At 39.2% G+C, this 17,085-nt stretch overlaps 1 protein-coding gene across 2 annotated transcripts in view; it reads right to left on the reverse strand.

The window, feature by feature from the left end:
- GABRB3 (gamma-aminobutyric acid type A receptor subunit beta3) overlaps window positions 1-17,085 on the reverse strand; it is a gene marked incomplete at both ends in the record, with an annotated part of 231,816 nt that overhangs the window by 21,136 nt on the left and 193,595 nt on the right. For both annotated transcript variants that reach the window (XM_081228787.1, XM_081228788.1), the window contains 2 exons: window positions 12,084-12,221; window positions 14,820-14,902. In XM_081228787.1, coding sequence (XP_081084913.1) covers window positions 12,084-12,221; window positions 14,820-14,902 — 221 coding nt within the window. The remainder of the gene's footprint in view (window positions 1-12,083; window positions 12,222-14,819; window positions 14,903-17,085) is intronic.

Raw genomic sequence — 17,085 nt, forward strand, 5'->3', positions numbered from 1 at the left:
AAAGGAAACCATCAAGAAAATGAAAATACAGTCCACAGAAAGGGAGAAAATATTTGCAAATCATATATCTGATGAAGAACTTGTATCTAGAATATATAAAGAAGGTTTACAAAAAATACAAACAGCCCAATTTAAAAATGGGCAAAGGACTTGAATAGATATTTCTCCTAAGAAGATAAGACCAGTGTCTAGTAAGTATATAAAAGATGCTCAGCATCTTACTCATTAAGGGAATGCAAGTCAAAACCACAATGAGACGCCATTTCATACTATTAGGATGACTACAATAAAAAAGAAAGACGATAACACATGTTGGTAAGGATGTGGATAAATTAGAACCCTCATGATTGCTTATAGAACTTAAATGGTACAGCCACTTTAATAAACAGTTTGGCAGTTCCTCAAAAGGTTAAACATAGTTATCATATGACCCAGCAGTTGCAATCCTAAGTACATATGTAATGCAAATGACAACTTATGTCCACAGAAAAACGTGTGCATGAATGTTCATAGCAGCTTTATTCCTGATGACCAAAAGGTGGAAACAGCCCAACATTCATCAACTTTATGTATGGTTAAACAAAACATGATATAGTCATACAATGGAATATTATTCAGCAATAAAAAGGAATGAACTATTGATAAATGCCACAACAAGGATGAACCTTGAAAACATCATGCTGAGTGAAAGAAGCCAGACATATAGGACCATATAGTGTATGATTCCATTCACATGAAATGTACAGGATAGGCAAATCCACAGAAACAGAAATTAGATTACCCAGGGTTAGGGTTGGCAGATTGGGGGAAATGGGGAGTGACTGCTAATGAGTACAGGGTTTCCAGGGTGATGAAAATATTTGGAAATTTATTGTGGTCATGATTACAAAGCTCTGTAAATACACTAAAAACAATTGAATTATATACTTTAAATGCTTAAATTTTATGGTATGTAAATTACATTTTAATAACTCTATCATAAGAAAAAGAATACCTACTATGTGTACTTTACTGGAAATTAAATGGTTTAATTCATTCATATCCAGTACCAAACATACCATCTGGCCGCAAATACACACTCAATAAAAGCAAGTTCCTTCTTCCTTTTCTTTCTCTCCTCTATGGTGACTTCTGTGCTCAAGATTCTGTAATCTAAGCATTTCTACCACTGAGCACATTTAAAAACTTGTGTGGAAGTCTTAAAAGCAATTCCAAAAGATGAAGGTAGACGAGACTTAGTTTTGCAAAGGAGGTGTGGGACAATGAATTTCTGAGGAAATCTGGTTTCTGTAGTGAGACATTTTTCATAGGTCAGGAGCCCTTAAAGGAAAATGATTTCATAGCAATAAGATGAGATAGTTAAGCTCTCCTTTGGCACTGAGAGTAAGTTTGCTCTAGTTCTGCCATTTTGCACTGAAAGATTAGTAGTATTTGGCTAGTAAGCACAGGTGACTTGTCTCTAAGGATCCTTCTAAAAACAGTCGATGGGGAAAAAAGAATGGGTATTTGTCTTTGGAATTTAAAAGACAATGAGATATAGATGATATTTCCTTCTTCTAACCTTTCATATAATATTGGCTCTAGACCAATAGTAGATGCTATTTAGAGACTCAATGAGTAATAATTTGATCACAGGGCTTTACTTTAGGAAAAAACTAAAGCACAGAGTTCACAAATGGACTCTAGAGAAAATTAAGTGCATGTATTAAGGGTGTGACATGCAGACTTTTAAAAATTTTGTAATTTGTTTCATAATCATAATTGAAAAGCAAAATAGTATTTGAAAGTTGATTTTTGAAGAATAGAAAATTCAGGTATCTTAACAGAAATGTATCATCATCATTTATTTTTAGATTCTTTTCTTTTTCTTTCTTCTAATCTTGGCAGAAGTATTTTGAAATGAAGTCAGAATGTATCAGTCCAAATGTACCCCGGAAAAAAAGGAGAGAAATAAAAACATCACATAATTAAAGAGGTATATTAAGTAACTTGTTCTCCATGAATTTATCAAAAATCTCAGTCTTTTGGCTCAAAGAAAATGAAAAAGTTAGGAGTAAATTTCAGATTTGGCAAAAACCATATATACCAAAGTCTGTGGGTCAGCAGAAGTACATTCAAGACCAGTACAAAAGCTGAAGTCCCAATGAAGTGATCCTGTGTCCAGAGTGATATTTAAAGGGCCCTTTGATTGTTAGCTGGATATGCTTGTTGAAATAAATTTAACACAGTATTTCTTTTAACCCAATCCTCTTACTATCTGCCATTGAAGTGCTCTGCTCACATTTTCACAGCTTTGTATTGCTGCAACCAAGGACCCAGATCTCCTGACTTTGAGCTTTACAGCACTTTCCTCAATAGTACACGATTATGGATAAGTGTTTCCTCTCTATAATGTTATCAGAAAAATACAGAATTAAATGATTTATATTTACTGAACTGTGATTATAAAAAATGTATCCCAAATTTTCTTTACTCTCATGTAATTAATAGTCCAAGCTAAATAAGAATTAAATATTGAAACAACTGTAAATTTTTCTGAAAAAATAAAGAGGAGTAAAAAATAAGCTATGGTGTTTGAGTATTGTGGAATAGGTAACACTTCTATTGGAAACAACTGGGAAAAATGGACAAAACTTAAATACATCTCCTTAGAGGCACTGGAGGGATAACAAGCCAGTAAGAATCTGGGCTAAGGTTTGGGAGAAAAAGTAAACTGGGAGAGGTGAGCTCCATGTTTCAGATAGCTGTAGTTTCTATAACAGAAAGGTGAGAAGCTAAGTAGAACATCTGACAGACTCATGGAACAAAGGGAGAAAAAACTGGAGATAGACACCATCAAATAGGGATTCCAAAGAGCTCTGTCCAAGATGTAAAGATAAATCAGAAGGATTCAAGCATGCACAAGGAATGAATCTGAACTCAGCATTACCCAAATCCCAGAAAGTAAATGAAGCTTATTCTGGATTGCTAATACCTCTACATGCCTGACAGAGGCAAGCATAAATTCTCTCTGAAGAAAGAAAACATCATCATAGATTTTGGATTATATCTATAATTTTCCCATGTACAATAGTAGCAGATTAGACACAGATGAAGAAAGAATTGTTGAACTGAAAGATAAACGAGAAGAAAATTTCCAGAGTGAAGCATGAAGAGAAAATAAAAAATTCAGAAAGCAAGGTGAAGATATAGTGACAAGATAGAAGATATAGTGACAAGATCCAATGCTGGAATTGCCAGAATTGAAATTGGAACCCTCAAAGGAGAAAAGCAGAGAGAAAATGGAGGAAAAGCAATGGTGGCTGACAGAGCTCTAAAACTGCTGAAAGACCTCAAGCAAAAGATTCAAGAAGATCTACAAACTCTAAGAAGAATAATTAGAGAGATAATTATATCTTAGTACATCATAAGTGCCAGTGAAATCAAAACAAAGAGAAAAATTATAAAAGGATCTGGAGGGGGAGGAAAAACAGATTAATTTGAAAGTAGCACCAATTAGACCAACAACTGTCTTCTCAATGGAAACAATGGACACCAGGGAAAATGAAGTCATATCTTCAAATGGAAAAAGAAAAAATGCCAACCTATCTTTCTGTAACCAGCAAATTTATCCTATAAGAATAAATATGATATAAAGTCATACACAGGTTTTGTTTGTTTGTTTTTTAAACCCTAGAAGAAATTTGACCAGGAGACTCACACTAAAGAAAATATTTAAAAAATATTCTTCTTTAGGCAGAAGGAAACATTCATAGATAGACTTGGTGGTAAAGGAAAGAATAAATAACAAAGAAGAGAGGATTATTTATAATTACATCTAAGTGAAAATTTCCTGCATCTAATAACAATAATAATATGGTACAGGGTTTAAAATATATATAAAATTATAATACATAATGACAATAGCATATATAAGTCAGAATGAGGAAATATGGAATCCAAATGTACAAAGGCCCCTCCAGTGCTCAGGAATAGGTAAAAATACCATCTCAGATAAATTAATAGAAGTAATAAATACTTTAGCAAGGTTGTTCAATACAAAATCATTGTGTTCTTATATACCAGCAACAAATAAGAAATTATGTTAAGAAAATTTTACCATCTATAATAACATCAGAAAATATCAAACATATAGAAAAGTTTAACAAAGACATACAAGTTTTCTACACAGAAAACTCTAAATGTTATTGAGACAAATCAAAGAAGACCAAAATGAGAGATAAAATATATACAGATTGAAAGAATTATAACAAGGTCACTTTTCACTAAATTAACTAATACATTCCCAATAAAAAGCCAAACCATTTTTTAAATGAAAATTAATGATCTGATTATAAAAGTTTTATGGAAATGTAAAGGGCCAACAATAATCATCAATAGTAAGTAAAAAGAAAGGGAAGGAAGGATCTGCTCTACTTAATAGCTACAGTAATCCACACAGTGAGGGAAGTGTACAAAGATGGATAAATAAACCCATGGCACAGAATACAAAGTCCAAACACAGATCCATGCACATACAAACAATTTATGACAAAGGTGTTGCTGCAAGCGCAATGATGCTGTGGAAAATAATGAAACTTTCACACCTTTCACCAAAAAATGAATTCCAGGTGGACTGTAGGTCTCAATGTAAAAAGTACATTTTTGTAACACGTTATAACCTGTATAAGTTTGCATCCAGAATTTATAAATAACTCCAATAAATTATTGACAGGAAATTCACAAAGACTTGCATAGGTAATTCACAAAAGAGGATCTCCTAAGAGCCATTAGGGAAAGGTGCTCAGTCCCACTAGCACTCAGAGGAATGGAAGTTAAAACCACAAGACATCACCCAACACGCGACAGGTGACTTCCATGTGAAATATTAGCAAGGTCGTTGTGGGGTGAAAGGAACACTCAGGCATTACTGCTATGAATGTAAGTTAGTAAAACCACTTTGGAAAACAGGTTGGCATAATCATTAAGCTTGAACATTCACAATTACACTTTTAAGCACATTCTCAACATTTATGTGAGCATTTATTCTCAAAAAAACGAGTACAAGAATGTTCACAGTGGCATTACTCATAAATCTCCACCTGCAGGAGACTGGAAAAATAAATTGTGGTGTATTTACACAGTAGTATAGCAAGGAAAATAAATGAACCATAGCGATACTGATGGATTTCACAAACAATGTTCAATTAAAGAAGTTAGTCACAAAATAATTTAAACTCTACTATCCCATCAATAAAGTTCAAAAATACAAAATTAACTATACTGTAACAAGATAATGGTTTCCTTTGAGAAGGAGGGATGTAAAGAAATTAGGAGGGGTCATAGTGTGTATCTTGGGAGTGCCCACAGCATTCTACTTTTTGACCTGATGGCAGTTACACGATTTTCTTTTTCTGATAATTCACTTAGTACTATATTTATATTTTAAATATTTTTCTGTATGTACACATACAGAAAAGTTATAAAAATTATCCTTAAAGTCATAAAAATCTATGTCTTTGTATTAAAAATAAAGCATGAATTCTAACCCTTCCTAGGAGTGTCTTGCTTGAATTAATTACATTCTATTAGAAGGTCCACCAACTGCTGTTTGACAATTTACGTAAAATTTTCACATATTTCTTAATGAATTGAGATCTGTTTGCTTTAAGGTCATTCAACTTGATATTTCTGGCACATCCCAAGTACTTCAGCAACACATGTATATTTATTATGTTTAACTAAGTAGAAATTAGATAAAAGAATGAAAATATTTCCTTTATTGAGATTCTGCTTGAGTCACTGGCTTAATTTCAGTAAGCAGAAAATAATCATATAATATTTGCTTTGCTAAGTTTTTTTTGAAAGACGTTTTCAAACCCCAACATTTAAATAATTATGGCCTGCCTATCTAGAACAGGTTTAAAAGCTAAGTTCAGTAAAAATTTCTTACACAATTCCCAAAGCTTGTATAGAAGGACAATATCTTTTCAGGTTTCAGTCAAAAGATTTCAAAGACTAACCTCAACTTGCACTTATTTTTAAAAATACATTTTCAGTATTTCCTGAAATTCAACCATAAACTACTAATGAGTCATAGAGAACTAGATCACACTTTAAAGTAGAAATCTGTGAACTGCAGTAAAAACATACTTTATTTGTAGGGTTAAAGCAGAAATGAAACATCAGGTAATCTCACATCTAGGTGACAGCAAGCTGCTCCCTTCTTTCATTGTTTCTCTTTAATCTGGCCTCCCTTTTCCTTCTTGGAAAGACTTCCCCACGAGTGTTTTCAGGTTTGGCTTAATTCTATAGACTGTAGGTGCTAAAGAATGATCTGAGTATTCACTTCATAAACTCTTTCCTTAAAAAATATAGCTCTGAATCAAGAAGGAATATTGGTAATAGATTCAGGACTTTCCAAGAAATCCAGTGGATTTAAATAGTGAATGATATACCATGGACCTAATGAAAGCTTTCTTTTTTCTCTTCTCTGTTTGACTTTCAAGCAGAATCTGTAATTGAGGTTTTGGTATTTTGTGGGAATCCTGAACATATGGTTGTGAACAAATGAATTAATTCAGAAGATTTTAAATGAATGCCAGATATATAAGAGAGTGAGAGTAATAACATATGACAATTGATAGAGGAATGATACAGTCAGACAGTGACTCGAAGCTTTTCAAAGGAAAAGGATAATTGGCAGAGATGCTCAAGGAAGGCCAATCAGATGTGTTGGTGTTTCAACTGTCCATTGATGAATGTACTGGATATGAATAGAAAAAAGAGGAAGAGAATACATCAAATGTGGGCTGTAATAGGAGCAAAAGTCTTTAGGCAGCATGCAGGAGTGAGTGGAGGAGAGAAGAACAGCTGAATGCAGCAACTAAAACAAAGCTTTGTGTTGGGGATGTTTGTGAGCTAAACTGAAGAGGAGAGGTTAGAGCTAGACTTGGATCCACGGTGAAGGAGACTGGATTCCTTGCTGCTGCAGGCAAAGGCAAGTCATCACAGGTTCTGGAGCTGAAAAGTGGCTTAATTAAAACAGGGTTGCATGACCACTATTTACAATAGCCAAGACATGGAAGCAACCTAAATGTCCATCTGTCCACAGATGAATGGATCAAGAAGACATGGTAATCTATCTATCTATATCTATAGATATCTATCTATCTATATATATCTCTATACACACACACACACACACACACACACACAAACACACACAATGGAATATTACTCAGCCATAAAGAAGAATGAAATAATGCCATTTGCAGCAACATAGATGGACCTAGAGATTATCATACTAAATGAAGCCCGACAGAGAAAGACAAACACCATATGATATCACTTATATGTGGAATCTACAATATGATACAAGTGAACTTATTTACAAAACAGAAATAGACTTACAGACATAGAAAACACACTTATGGTTACTAAAGTGGAAAGGGGGTAAGGGAGGGACTAATTAGGAGTCTGGGATTAACAGATACACACTACTACATACAGTCCTACTGTATAGCACAGGGAACTATATTCAATATCCTGTAATGAACCATAATGGAAAAAAATATGAAAAAGTATAAATATATAACTGAATCACTTTGCTGTACACCAGAAACTAACACAACATAGTAAATCAACTATATGTCAATAAAAAATAAAAAAAAACAAACAGTGTTGCATGGCTACTAATTTGCCAGCAAAATGCAGGATGGACTGTAAGGCAGAGGCACATTTCTTGCCATTAAGGATTTCTGGACATTGGATGAATCAATTCTAGGTCTCTGGATTAAGAATTTGGAGGTCTCCAATCCTGACATCCGGTTTTAGAAACTTGCATAAAAGCACTCATCAAGCACTTACAGCCCATAGGGACTTCCCTGGTGGCACAGTGGCTAAGAATCCAACTGCCAATGCAGGGGACACGGGTTTGAGTCCTGCTCCGGGAAGATCCCACATGCCGTGGCGCAACTAAGCCCATGCACCACAACTACTGAGCCTGCGCTCTAGAGCCTGCGTGCCTAGAGCCTGTGCTCCACAACAAGAGAAGCCACTGCAATGAGAAGCCCACATACTGCAACGAAGAGTAGCCCCCCACTGGCCGCAACTAGAGAAAGCCTGCATGTAGCAACAAAGACCCAATGCAACCAAAAAATTAATTAATTAATTAATTAATTAAATTTAAAAAAAAAGAATGTACAGCCCATTAATACTGGGAGGTAAGGGAAGGAATGACACAGATGCCGTGGACAGGCACAGTAGACATTGTTTGTCATCCCAACAGCTACACGCTGTGTAACAGCCCTTATAACATTAATATATAAAAGTATGGAAAATAATCATTTAAATAAAGCTTAAAAATATTAGTTTTTAAAATCTTTGTCAAAAAATATATCAGGGTTTCCTATTTGTCAGGAAACTTGTGGATTAATTTCTGTCCTTTCCAGCTTTACTGTGTAAATTTGGTCAAATCATTATCATTCCTGAACATCAGTTTTCCTATACTTTAACTTGGGCTAATTTCTTTGTCAAGTACCAGTCTCCCAGGGACATTAGTGAAAAAATCTCGAACACAAGGTGCTATGAATGATAATGTAGCACGCCATTGTTATGGTTAGAAATCACAGTGAGTAATAAAGTTTTACTTCGTTTTCTTTTGAGTTGTAAGGGGATCGAAATATTTTTTCCAAAACCTATTTGCTGAGTCATGGCAGAAATGGAATAATTATTTGTTGAGGTGAACTAACTCAGTTATTTCTTTAAAATGCACTCATGGAACAAAGCTCCCTCCTTCTGGGCAAAGGCATACTTAATTTCTCCCCCAGGTACAAAGAGGTTTTATGTGGATTTTTCTTTTTAAAACATCACATTTTAGTACATTAAATATTTGAACATATAATGTTATTAATTTATATAGTACCTCTTTTGCAGAAACGATTCATTTGATTAGGGTTGAATACATACTTAGTAATGACAGTCAAACTACCTCTTGTAATTCAACAACCATGCAGTTTTCAAACTATTGAGTGGGCTAGATGCTGGGATATGTATTAGGGATACAAATATGAACCCCAAACAAGCCCTATTCTTAAGAAACCCTCAGATAAGCAATTAGGAGTCAGTTACATCATGCTCAATAATCCAGGAGAATAATGTCGTACATTTCCTAATATTTAAAGCTCTGGGCAGCCACTGGAGTGTCTATTCTCAGACTCCTCAAAATATGCCTCATTTCTGGACCCACGTAATTTAATTAATGAAAGCTAATCAGCGCTCACCCTATTCTAGGCTCTTTATTTATACTAACTCATGTAATCCTCTACAATCCTACCAAATAGATGTTATCAATGTCCTCTTTTTTTCAGAGATCACCACGGGTCACCCTGCTAGAAGGTTCCAGAGTCTGGACTTAAGCTCCGGCAGTTCTGGCTCCAGGGTCTGAGTCTTTAAACCTTGTACATACTGTTTCTTGAACTCGAGCTCTCTTATTGTGGCTCAATTCCTGCTAAACACCCCACTAGGTAAGAGGCTACCTGATGTCATCCAGGGCACACTGCTGAATGCTTGCAGGCTGTGAGCAGTCCCACTGGACCAGACACTCCCTGTTCCCTCTCTGACCCAGGGTTCAGCCCCATGCCTAGTTCATGCCAGCCATTGAGTGAATATTCATGACTCCTTTTGTATGTATTCCCTGCCCTGCAGCCTGCAACCTCATGTTACCCAGGAGATGGATTAGGACTCTACACCTTGGGAAACCACAGCAAGAAGCCATTCACAAGGTCCTCAAAGAGGCAGGACAAGGGAGAGGTAGGTGGGCCAGCCACAGAATTTCGCTTGCATGACCCTGAGAAGGAGCATCTCCAGAAACCTCCAGAGTGTTGTGTCTTTCCTAATCCTTTTTCTGAGAATTCTCCTTCAGGCTAGAGAATCCTTCAGTCCAGTTTACTGACTGAAATCTCATTAATTCAGAACACTTGTGTAAAGGAAAATAAATTAGTCTAATATTTAATTTTGAAATAGTTTTGTAACAATGTGGCTTATGACCTTTCTACATAAGTAAGCAAATTAGAATAATTTTAAAGTGCAGGGTCTTTGAAGGATGGGAAGTTTATAACTGACTGATACGGAGCTCCTGGTGACACCCTGCGAATGCAGAAACTTGGTGAGCACAGAAAAGAGTACTCAACACTGCATTCTGAGGGCATGATCACTCTCAGCAGAGTTTAAGTATTTGCCCCCATTTCTGCAGGGTGTATCTTCTCCAGATGTGTTTAGGATATGTTCTGCCATACACATAGTTAAAAGAAAGACAGAGACTGCACCTAGGAAAAAGTGGCTCCAGTGCTTTTGAGCAAGAGGATTCAGGAAGGCCATTCTATGTGGTTGCAGTTTCCCATGGAAGCACCACACCCTCCACAGACGCCTCATCAGGCTTTCAAGGAGGTTGCATGAAAATGCAATAAAAGGGTCTCCTGGCAGTGCCCTAACAGCCCTATCTGCAATCTTCTAGACAAAGGCAGACATGGGCAGGACTCCTACACCAAGACAAGACTATCCCTGCGTTCTGAGCAGACCTCTGCTCACATCATTTGGAGCATGGAACAGTTTGAAACCCAGTTTTAAAAGCAATAAATCATTTTCTGCAACACATCACAGGGCAATTTTCTTGGTTGTGGAAACTATTCCTTAACGATAAGCCCATGTGCCTTTTGGCCTCACCGCCCAGCCGAGGTGAGCACCTCCGTGCGTACTCTACAGAGACTACAAGCACATTTGCAGGATGTCTTGCAACACAGGAGAAGGTGGCACCGCATGAAGATGGACCTTAAACATGCAGGCTTCTGTCTCTACTTGCACGTCCCTTCGTTCTTGAGGCTGAGGTAGAGAGGAGAGAAACTGGCCCAGTGCGGACTGGCTGCATGTCCGCAGCATGGCAGGCATCCCACGAGGAGGGGACGGGGAGTGGGGTCAGCCGTGCCCAGGACAGGCCTCTCCTATGGGAGGCGTCTCCTTGAAGTCGCAGGCACTGGTGGTCAGTGCAGCACCGAAGGAATGCAGGGCTCTCACCTAAGCCATCCTGGGGAGGCAGTGTGTGGGCAGAGAAGGGGCCAAACCTTCACAGAGGAAGAGCATTTCGATTAAGCTGAAGAATGAGTAGAAGGTGGCCAGGTGAAGGGATTCAAGGCGGCCATGGGTCACAGGCATTCAAGCTAGAGGCTACAGGCAGAGAGTGCAGGCCGCGGGCTTCATGAATGCTGGCACAGGGCCAGGGCTAACCACCACCCACTTGGTGTGGTTTAAGCTACATTGTCAGGAGAAAGCTAAGATGGGAGATCCCAGCTCTGCCTTCTTGAGAATTCTCCACCCAGAGTTTGTGGTCCTTAGAATACCCTACGCTTTACCGAGCACTTTTGTTTATTCTCTCAGCTACAGCACAGCATTCAGTAAGAACACGGAGAAAGCACTACCCGTTGTGAGAGACATGGTTGGAACTTAATAAAACCTCAGCAAGTACAGACAGGAGAGTAGAAGGTAACTACTCTGTCTTTGGATAGTTGAAACAATGATGACAATGAAAGCCAGGCCAGGGCAGCCTCCCAGATGACATTAGGAGCAGACGACCATGTCTGAAGAGGCATCACTAACTGCAGGTGCCCAGGTTCCTGGACCAGGGCCGACTGCCAGCCCAGAAGTGGGGAGAAGGTCTCTTACTTTTGACAGCACAGCACTTGCCTCCTCAGGTCTTCCTCCCTCTCCTTCCTTCCTGCCTCCAAGGCCATCAGTGGCCTCTTATCTGCCCAGAATGAAAACTGCTTATGTTATCAAACAAGCGTTGGTTAATTTCACCCTCAGTCTTTTAACTTCTCAATAACCAGTACAGAGAGCATCTCCTGGTCAGGTGCTCCTTCCTACCCATCAAAGCTTATCCATCCCCTCTAGATACAGAGAAAAGGGTACAGAAAATGATGAAATATTGATGATAGTCCTTTTTTGGATGACTCAGCACTGTGAATCAGCAGCAGGGTATTTCACAATGATAGCATCATGGCCAGGCAGCCAATATCCCTCCAGGGAGTATGAGGGGATGCAGGACTCACCTGTGGCAAAGACAACATTCCTGGAGACCAGACGATGCTCCACGATGGAGAACTGTGGGAGCTCAATTCTCTCCACTCCAGTAACAGCCTTATCACCACCGCGCCAGTAAAATTCAATGTCATCCGTGGTGTAGCCATCTACCAGGAGAGAGAAGCAAGGACATGGCAGAAATGAAGCATTATTTTGTCTAAAGAAACTGTCACTAATAAAATGGAAGTAACAGCTTGCCCATGTTTGAAGTAAATTTGTTTGATGTGCTTGTCTATGAAAAGAAGCATCATCAGAGAACTAACTTTCGAATATTCTCATGTTACCTCTGCTGTCTGATTTGAACCAGGCTGAGAAACTGTGGAGGCAGAGTGCTCTGACCAAAGTTCTGTCTGCAAAGCCTAATGGTAGGGCTGGCCTCGACTCTGCACAGAAATGAATTAAAAACATATTCACAGCACTGAATAAGATAGTTGGAAGAAAAAGTAAGAACTTGAGTATGAAGAATTCTGGAAAGGCAGCTCTCTCAAAAACTATTAAAAAGTTAAAACACTGCGGGTGAATTTGACCAATCAATGTTTGATACAGTCAGGCATTTTTGGATGGTGTCATGAGGTGTTCCTGGCCATGAGCTTGGCCATCCTTAGAAATGCCTTTTGTAGGGACCCTCTTGGTCCTTAGAGATTTGAGCAGTGGTCTCAGCAGAAAGAGGAGTGGTTATTTGCCAGATTATAGCTCCAAAGCCAACTCTTGGCATGGTCTCATGCTCGCTCGGTAATTAATCAATGCTTCTTGAGAATGACTAAATAGGACAATAGTGTCTGATGTTATTTGTAGCACCCAGGAGTCTTCTAAAGAATTAGGTCAACTTTAGCGGTAAGGAAAATTAAAACTCACACCTGTAGAAAAATAGCCTATGAATATAACAGACTTTTTGATTTGAACATATAACACAACAAGAGGCAGATACTAAATATCTGACGTTAGACAAACAAATAGACCAAAGCTGTGGGGATGACTGCCCCCCACAGCCCCTGCTGGCTCCCTGGTCCCGTCTGCTGTCCTACCTCCAGGATCACGGTGGGCACACCTTTTGTCTCTGCCCTTTCCTCTGACTGCCTTACACTCCATTCTCACCTGGCAGCCACAGCAATTGCTAACAAAACACACATCTTACCAAGTCACTCTTCTGCTTAAGGCCCTCAAATGTTTCCCAATGCAATTAGCAAAACAAGTCCAAAGTCCTTAATAGGACCCCAAGAACCCACAGGACTGGTCCCTGTGTGCGTTGTTAAGTACATCCATGCCCACTGCCTTGCCCACCCAGTCCAGCCCCTGTGGCATTCTGGCTGTAGCTCAGAGCAGCATGCTGTGCCCAGTGCTTACATGCCCCACAGCGGGACATCCAGATCTTCAAGTGGCTAACTCTTCCATACATTTGCATCTTGACTTTAATAAAAACTTTTGCACACGTGTGTAGTCAGGTCACAAGAAAACTGGGAGAATTCCTCTTCTGTTCAACTGCTTTAATCATGAATTCTCCGAGGGGGAGGGACCTCACACACTCTGAGGAAATCTCTTTGACAACGGACCTTCCTGCCCATCCTCCACCTTGGCTAAACATCAAGGAAACAGAATCTACACTCTTCAAAGCCACTCACTACGGCTCACAGTTGGAATAGGAGCTGCTTCCTCACTTAGATCCCAAATTTGCCTTCCTGAAACTCTCATCAACTCATTGGAGTTGTGTCCTCTGGCCACACAGAATCTACTTAACTTCCTAAAGTAGCCCTTCAACTATTGGGAAACCATCATCTTTCCCCTGAGCCTTCATACTAAATATACTATGCATCATGCCACATGATCTCATGTCCCTCACCTTCTGAAAGCACAGCTCTCAGAAAGCAGGGCCGTGATGCCATGTGAAAGTGAAGGGCACAGTGAGGGGTCTAAACACTGGCCTGCCACCAGTGCAGCTTCCCAGTGTGTTCATTCACCAAGGCATTCACTTCTCACCATACATGCATCAAATGCGCTGCAAAGTAAGTCATTTGCCATCCCCCCAAAATTCAATACAAATACCGACAACCCGAAATCCAACGGAGGCTAATGATAAACCAGTCTACAGTGGGTCAGGAGAAGACACAACGGCAGCAGCCACATCCGGATATGCCAGGGTTGCAGGTCAGGGAGCAGGACATTTGCTTCTTAGACTACGTGGCTGCAGCTCTTGTCCCTCGCAGAGAATTATCCCTCAACACTGAATTATCAATAAGGCATCTGAACACTCTTTAAATTGAAGAAAATTGCCAAGATGTAGAAATAGTTGGCTTGTAAAGCTGAGCTCCTAATGGGAAATGAGGTTTACTCCAACTGCAGAGGGTCCCAGGAGTACAGCCACTTGTGCCTGATGAAGCACATCGTGAGGGACCGCCTCTCGGCGTCTGCTCTCTTCTCACTGAAGGGGTCGAGATGGAGAGCATTTGTCTTCTTATATTTCAGCATAGCAAACAGACTCTCTTAGTCAGATCAGAGTGGAGGACTCTTTTATACTGAGCCTCTGTCTCTGTCTCTCTCTTTCTCTTGCCCTCTCTCTGTCATGAAAGTGATATTTGCAGAGTGGAGGATTAAACCTCTAATCTTCAGGATAGTTAAAAACTATGTCAAGAAAATTATATATGCCATGCCAAATAATGATAAGAAGGCCTAAAACACAAAGTGGATGAAAAAGAAATACAGATACACACAGCTTTCAATCTCCAGAGTGCAGTTCTGCTCATCCAAAGGGTATCTTCTCAGGTCCATCATGCATGCTGCGGTTGTGGTGATTCTGAAACACACAGAGTGAGGGCAGATATTAAAGATGGGATGAGAAATACAGCAGAAAAACTGCTTCTAGATAAACACTGAGTAACCCTCAGGTAGGACCCCTTCCCCAAAGCACACCTGATTAAACATATTTCATGACTAAATGGACAAGTTTTCATTATACTGTAGGCCAGCTTTATCCAAAAAAGCAATACATATATAATTATAAAAGTATTCATGCAAACTTGTTGACTTTGGATAATCAAGAGCAGAGAAAGGGGCTTCTTAGGAAGCTCTTGTCTTCAATTTTTATTCTGCCTCCTTGTCTAGTGATGCTCTAACTTTTGTAGCACAGAGAAAACTTACCTATGGTAACAACATTGATTAGATTACAATTGAATTCTTTGACTTTCAGTGTGAAGTGTTCAAGTAGCTCCCAATCCACAGGCTGCACTCTGGAAATGTGAGCCAAGCTTCTACTTGATTCTATTTTGTTATAGTTGCCTCTTGGGCTAATGCTCCAGGGCTTTTCACCACAGGATCATCTACCTCTTCAAAGAGAATATTTGGCTTCTATGTTATTGATTATGAATGAAAACTTGGGTTAGCTTCCCTTGAGGTCAGCTGCAGCCATGGAAAGAATTTATATCGTGGCCTAAGGACAGTTAAGCCTCTGCTGTGCAATGGTTAAACCCACTGTACATGGAGATAAAACACTTCCAGAAACGTCAAGTTCATTTCCTACTCTGCCAAAAGCCTCATTTTAGGGAAACCAACCTACCCAAAGCCTCTGTTGAAAATGCAACGATTAGGCTACCATGTTTTATTCTCTTTCTCGAAATCCCACCCCTTCTGCACCACAGTCCCAGCTAACCAGACTGGGCTGGGTCCCTGAATCAAGCACAGCCAACCATTAGTTGAACAAGAATATAGGATGTGGCCTGAGTTAAAAGGCAGAATGGAGCTAAAGGGATTCTCTTCCATGGGAATGAATTAAAGATGAGAATGGAGATAAACTTGTGAATTAGAGGCTTGTGATGCCATTTTCAAACTGGAGAGTCAGGCATGAGAAAGCATAACAGAGGTGAAGACAATGCAGAGAGTTGATGGTTTAGGAGACAGCAGAGCTAAGGCTGGGCCAAAGCGCACAGCCTTGCAGGACATGTATGACACATCTCAGGGAGCAGCATCTCAGAGCTGATGTGGAAGATGTGTAAATGGCGGCCCAGGCTGTGCTCATTAAATGGTGAATCTTAAGAAGGAAGAAGTGAGAATGTCTTCTCCTGAGACCCCTAGATTTACCTTGAAATCCCAGCCACATTCTAGACTCCACCCTTCTCGAAGCCCAGTACTGAGCTTTCTATAGACAGCCTTCCATGTGAACATTCACAACAAACCTCCTACCACTCAGGCAACATGAGCAAGTTCTGCTCCAAAACACCCATCAGACACCAGTCATGTGCTAATTATGTTGGGCTTGTCTCACTGAACCTAAGTGCCGGTGCTAAAGGAATACGAGTAAAGCATGCCCTTCTATTAGCACTGGGTTAAGCAGCAGATTGAGGAAAGTTCTACTTTTCAATGACTGAGAAGAACAGTGAGGGAAAATATCAACCTATTTGCCAATCATGGGACAACGCTAATTTTTTCTCTGCAAATAGCACGCGAGTGCCGTGCAGACATATGCTATAAGATCCACACCAATGATGAAACTGTGTCCTTTCCAAATGTCATAACACTTCCAATTATCATTCCAAAGAGTGGATTACATTATATCCAAAGTCAACACATAGCTCTTTGGTATATTTTTCTACATCATCTGACTTCCTAGCCAACTGAAGAACCAGCCTCACACTCTGAAATTCTGGCATGTTTTATGGCAGGTTGTCAACCCAACATCCATACAAGCTGCCTATAAGGCAAAATTAGAAGAAAGTTCTGCTAAAATTACAAATTCTTGTAAATAAGAGAAAAAGATCTCTACTGGAAATGTTCAAATTTTTAAATTTTCCTACATGTTTTAGTACCTATTCACTTGAAGACTCAGTAACTGAGATTACCATTTTTTGTTTGTTTTTCCTTATTTATTCCCAATTATCATCATTAAAATACATGCACACAAGTGCACACACACACATCCAAATTGTTTGGAGACTCACATGTACTGTGATATTATGTAGAGTGTTTCATAGGAATCATTGGAAG

This window comes from Mesoplodon bidens (assembly GCF_964165515.1).
Source record: "Mesoplodon bidens genome assembly, chromosome: 3".
In the NCBI taxonomy this organism is placed as follows: domain Eukaryota; kingdom Metazoa; phylum Chordata; class Mammalia; order Artiodactyla; family Ziphiidae; genus Mesoplodon; species Mesoplodon bidens.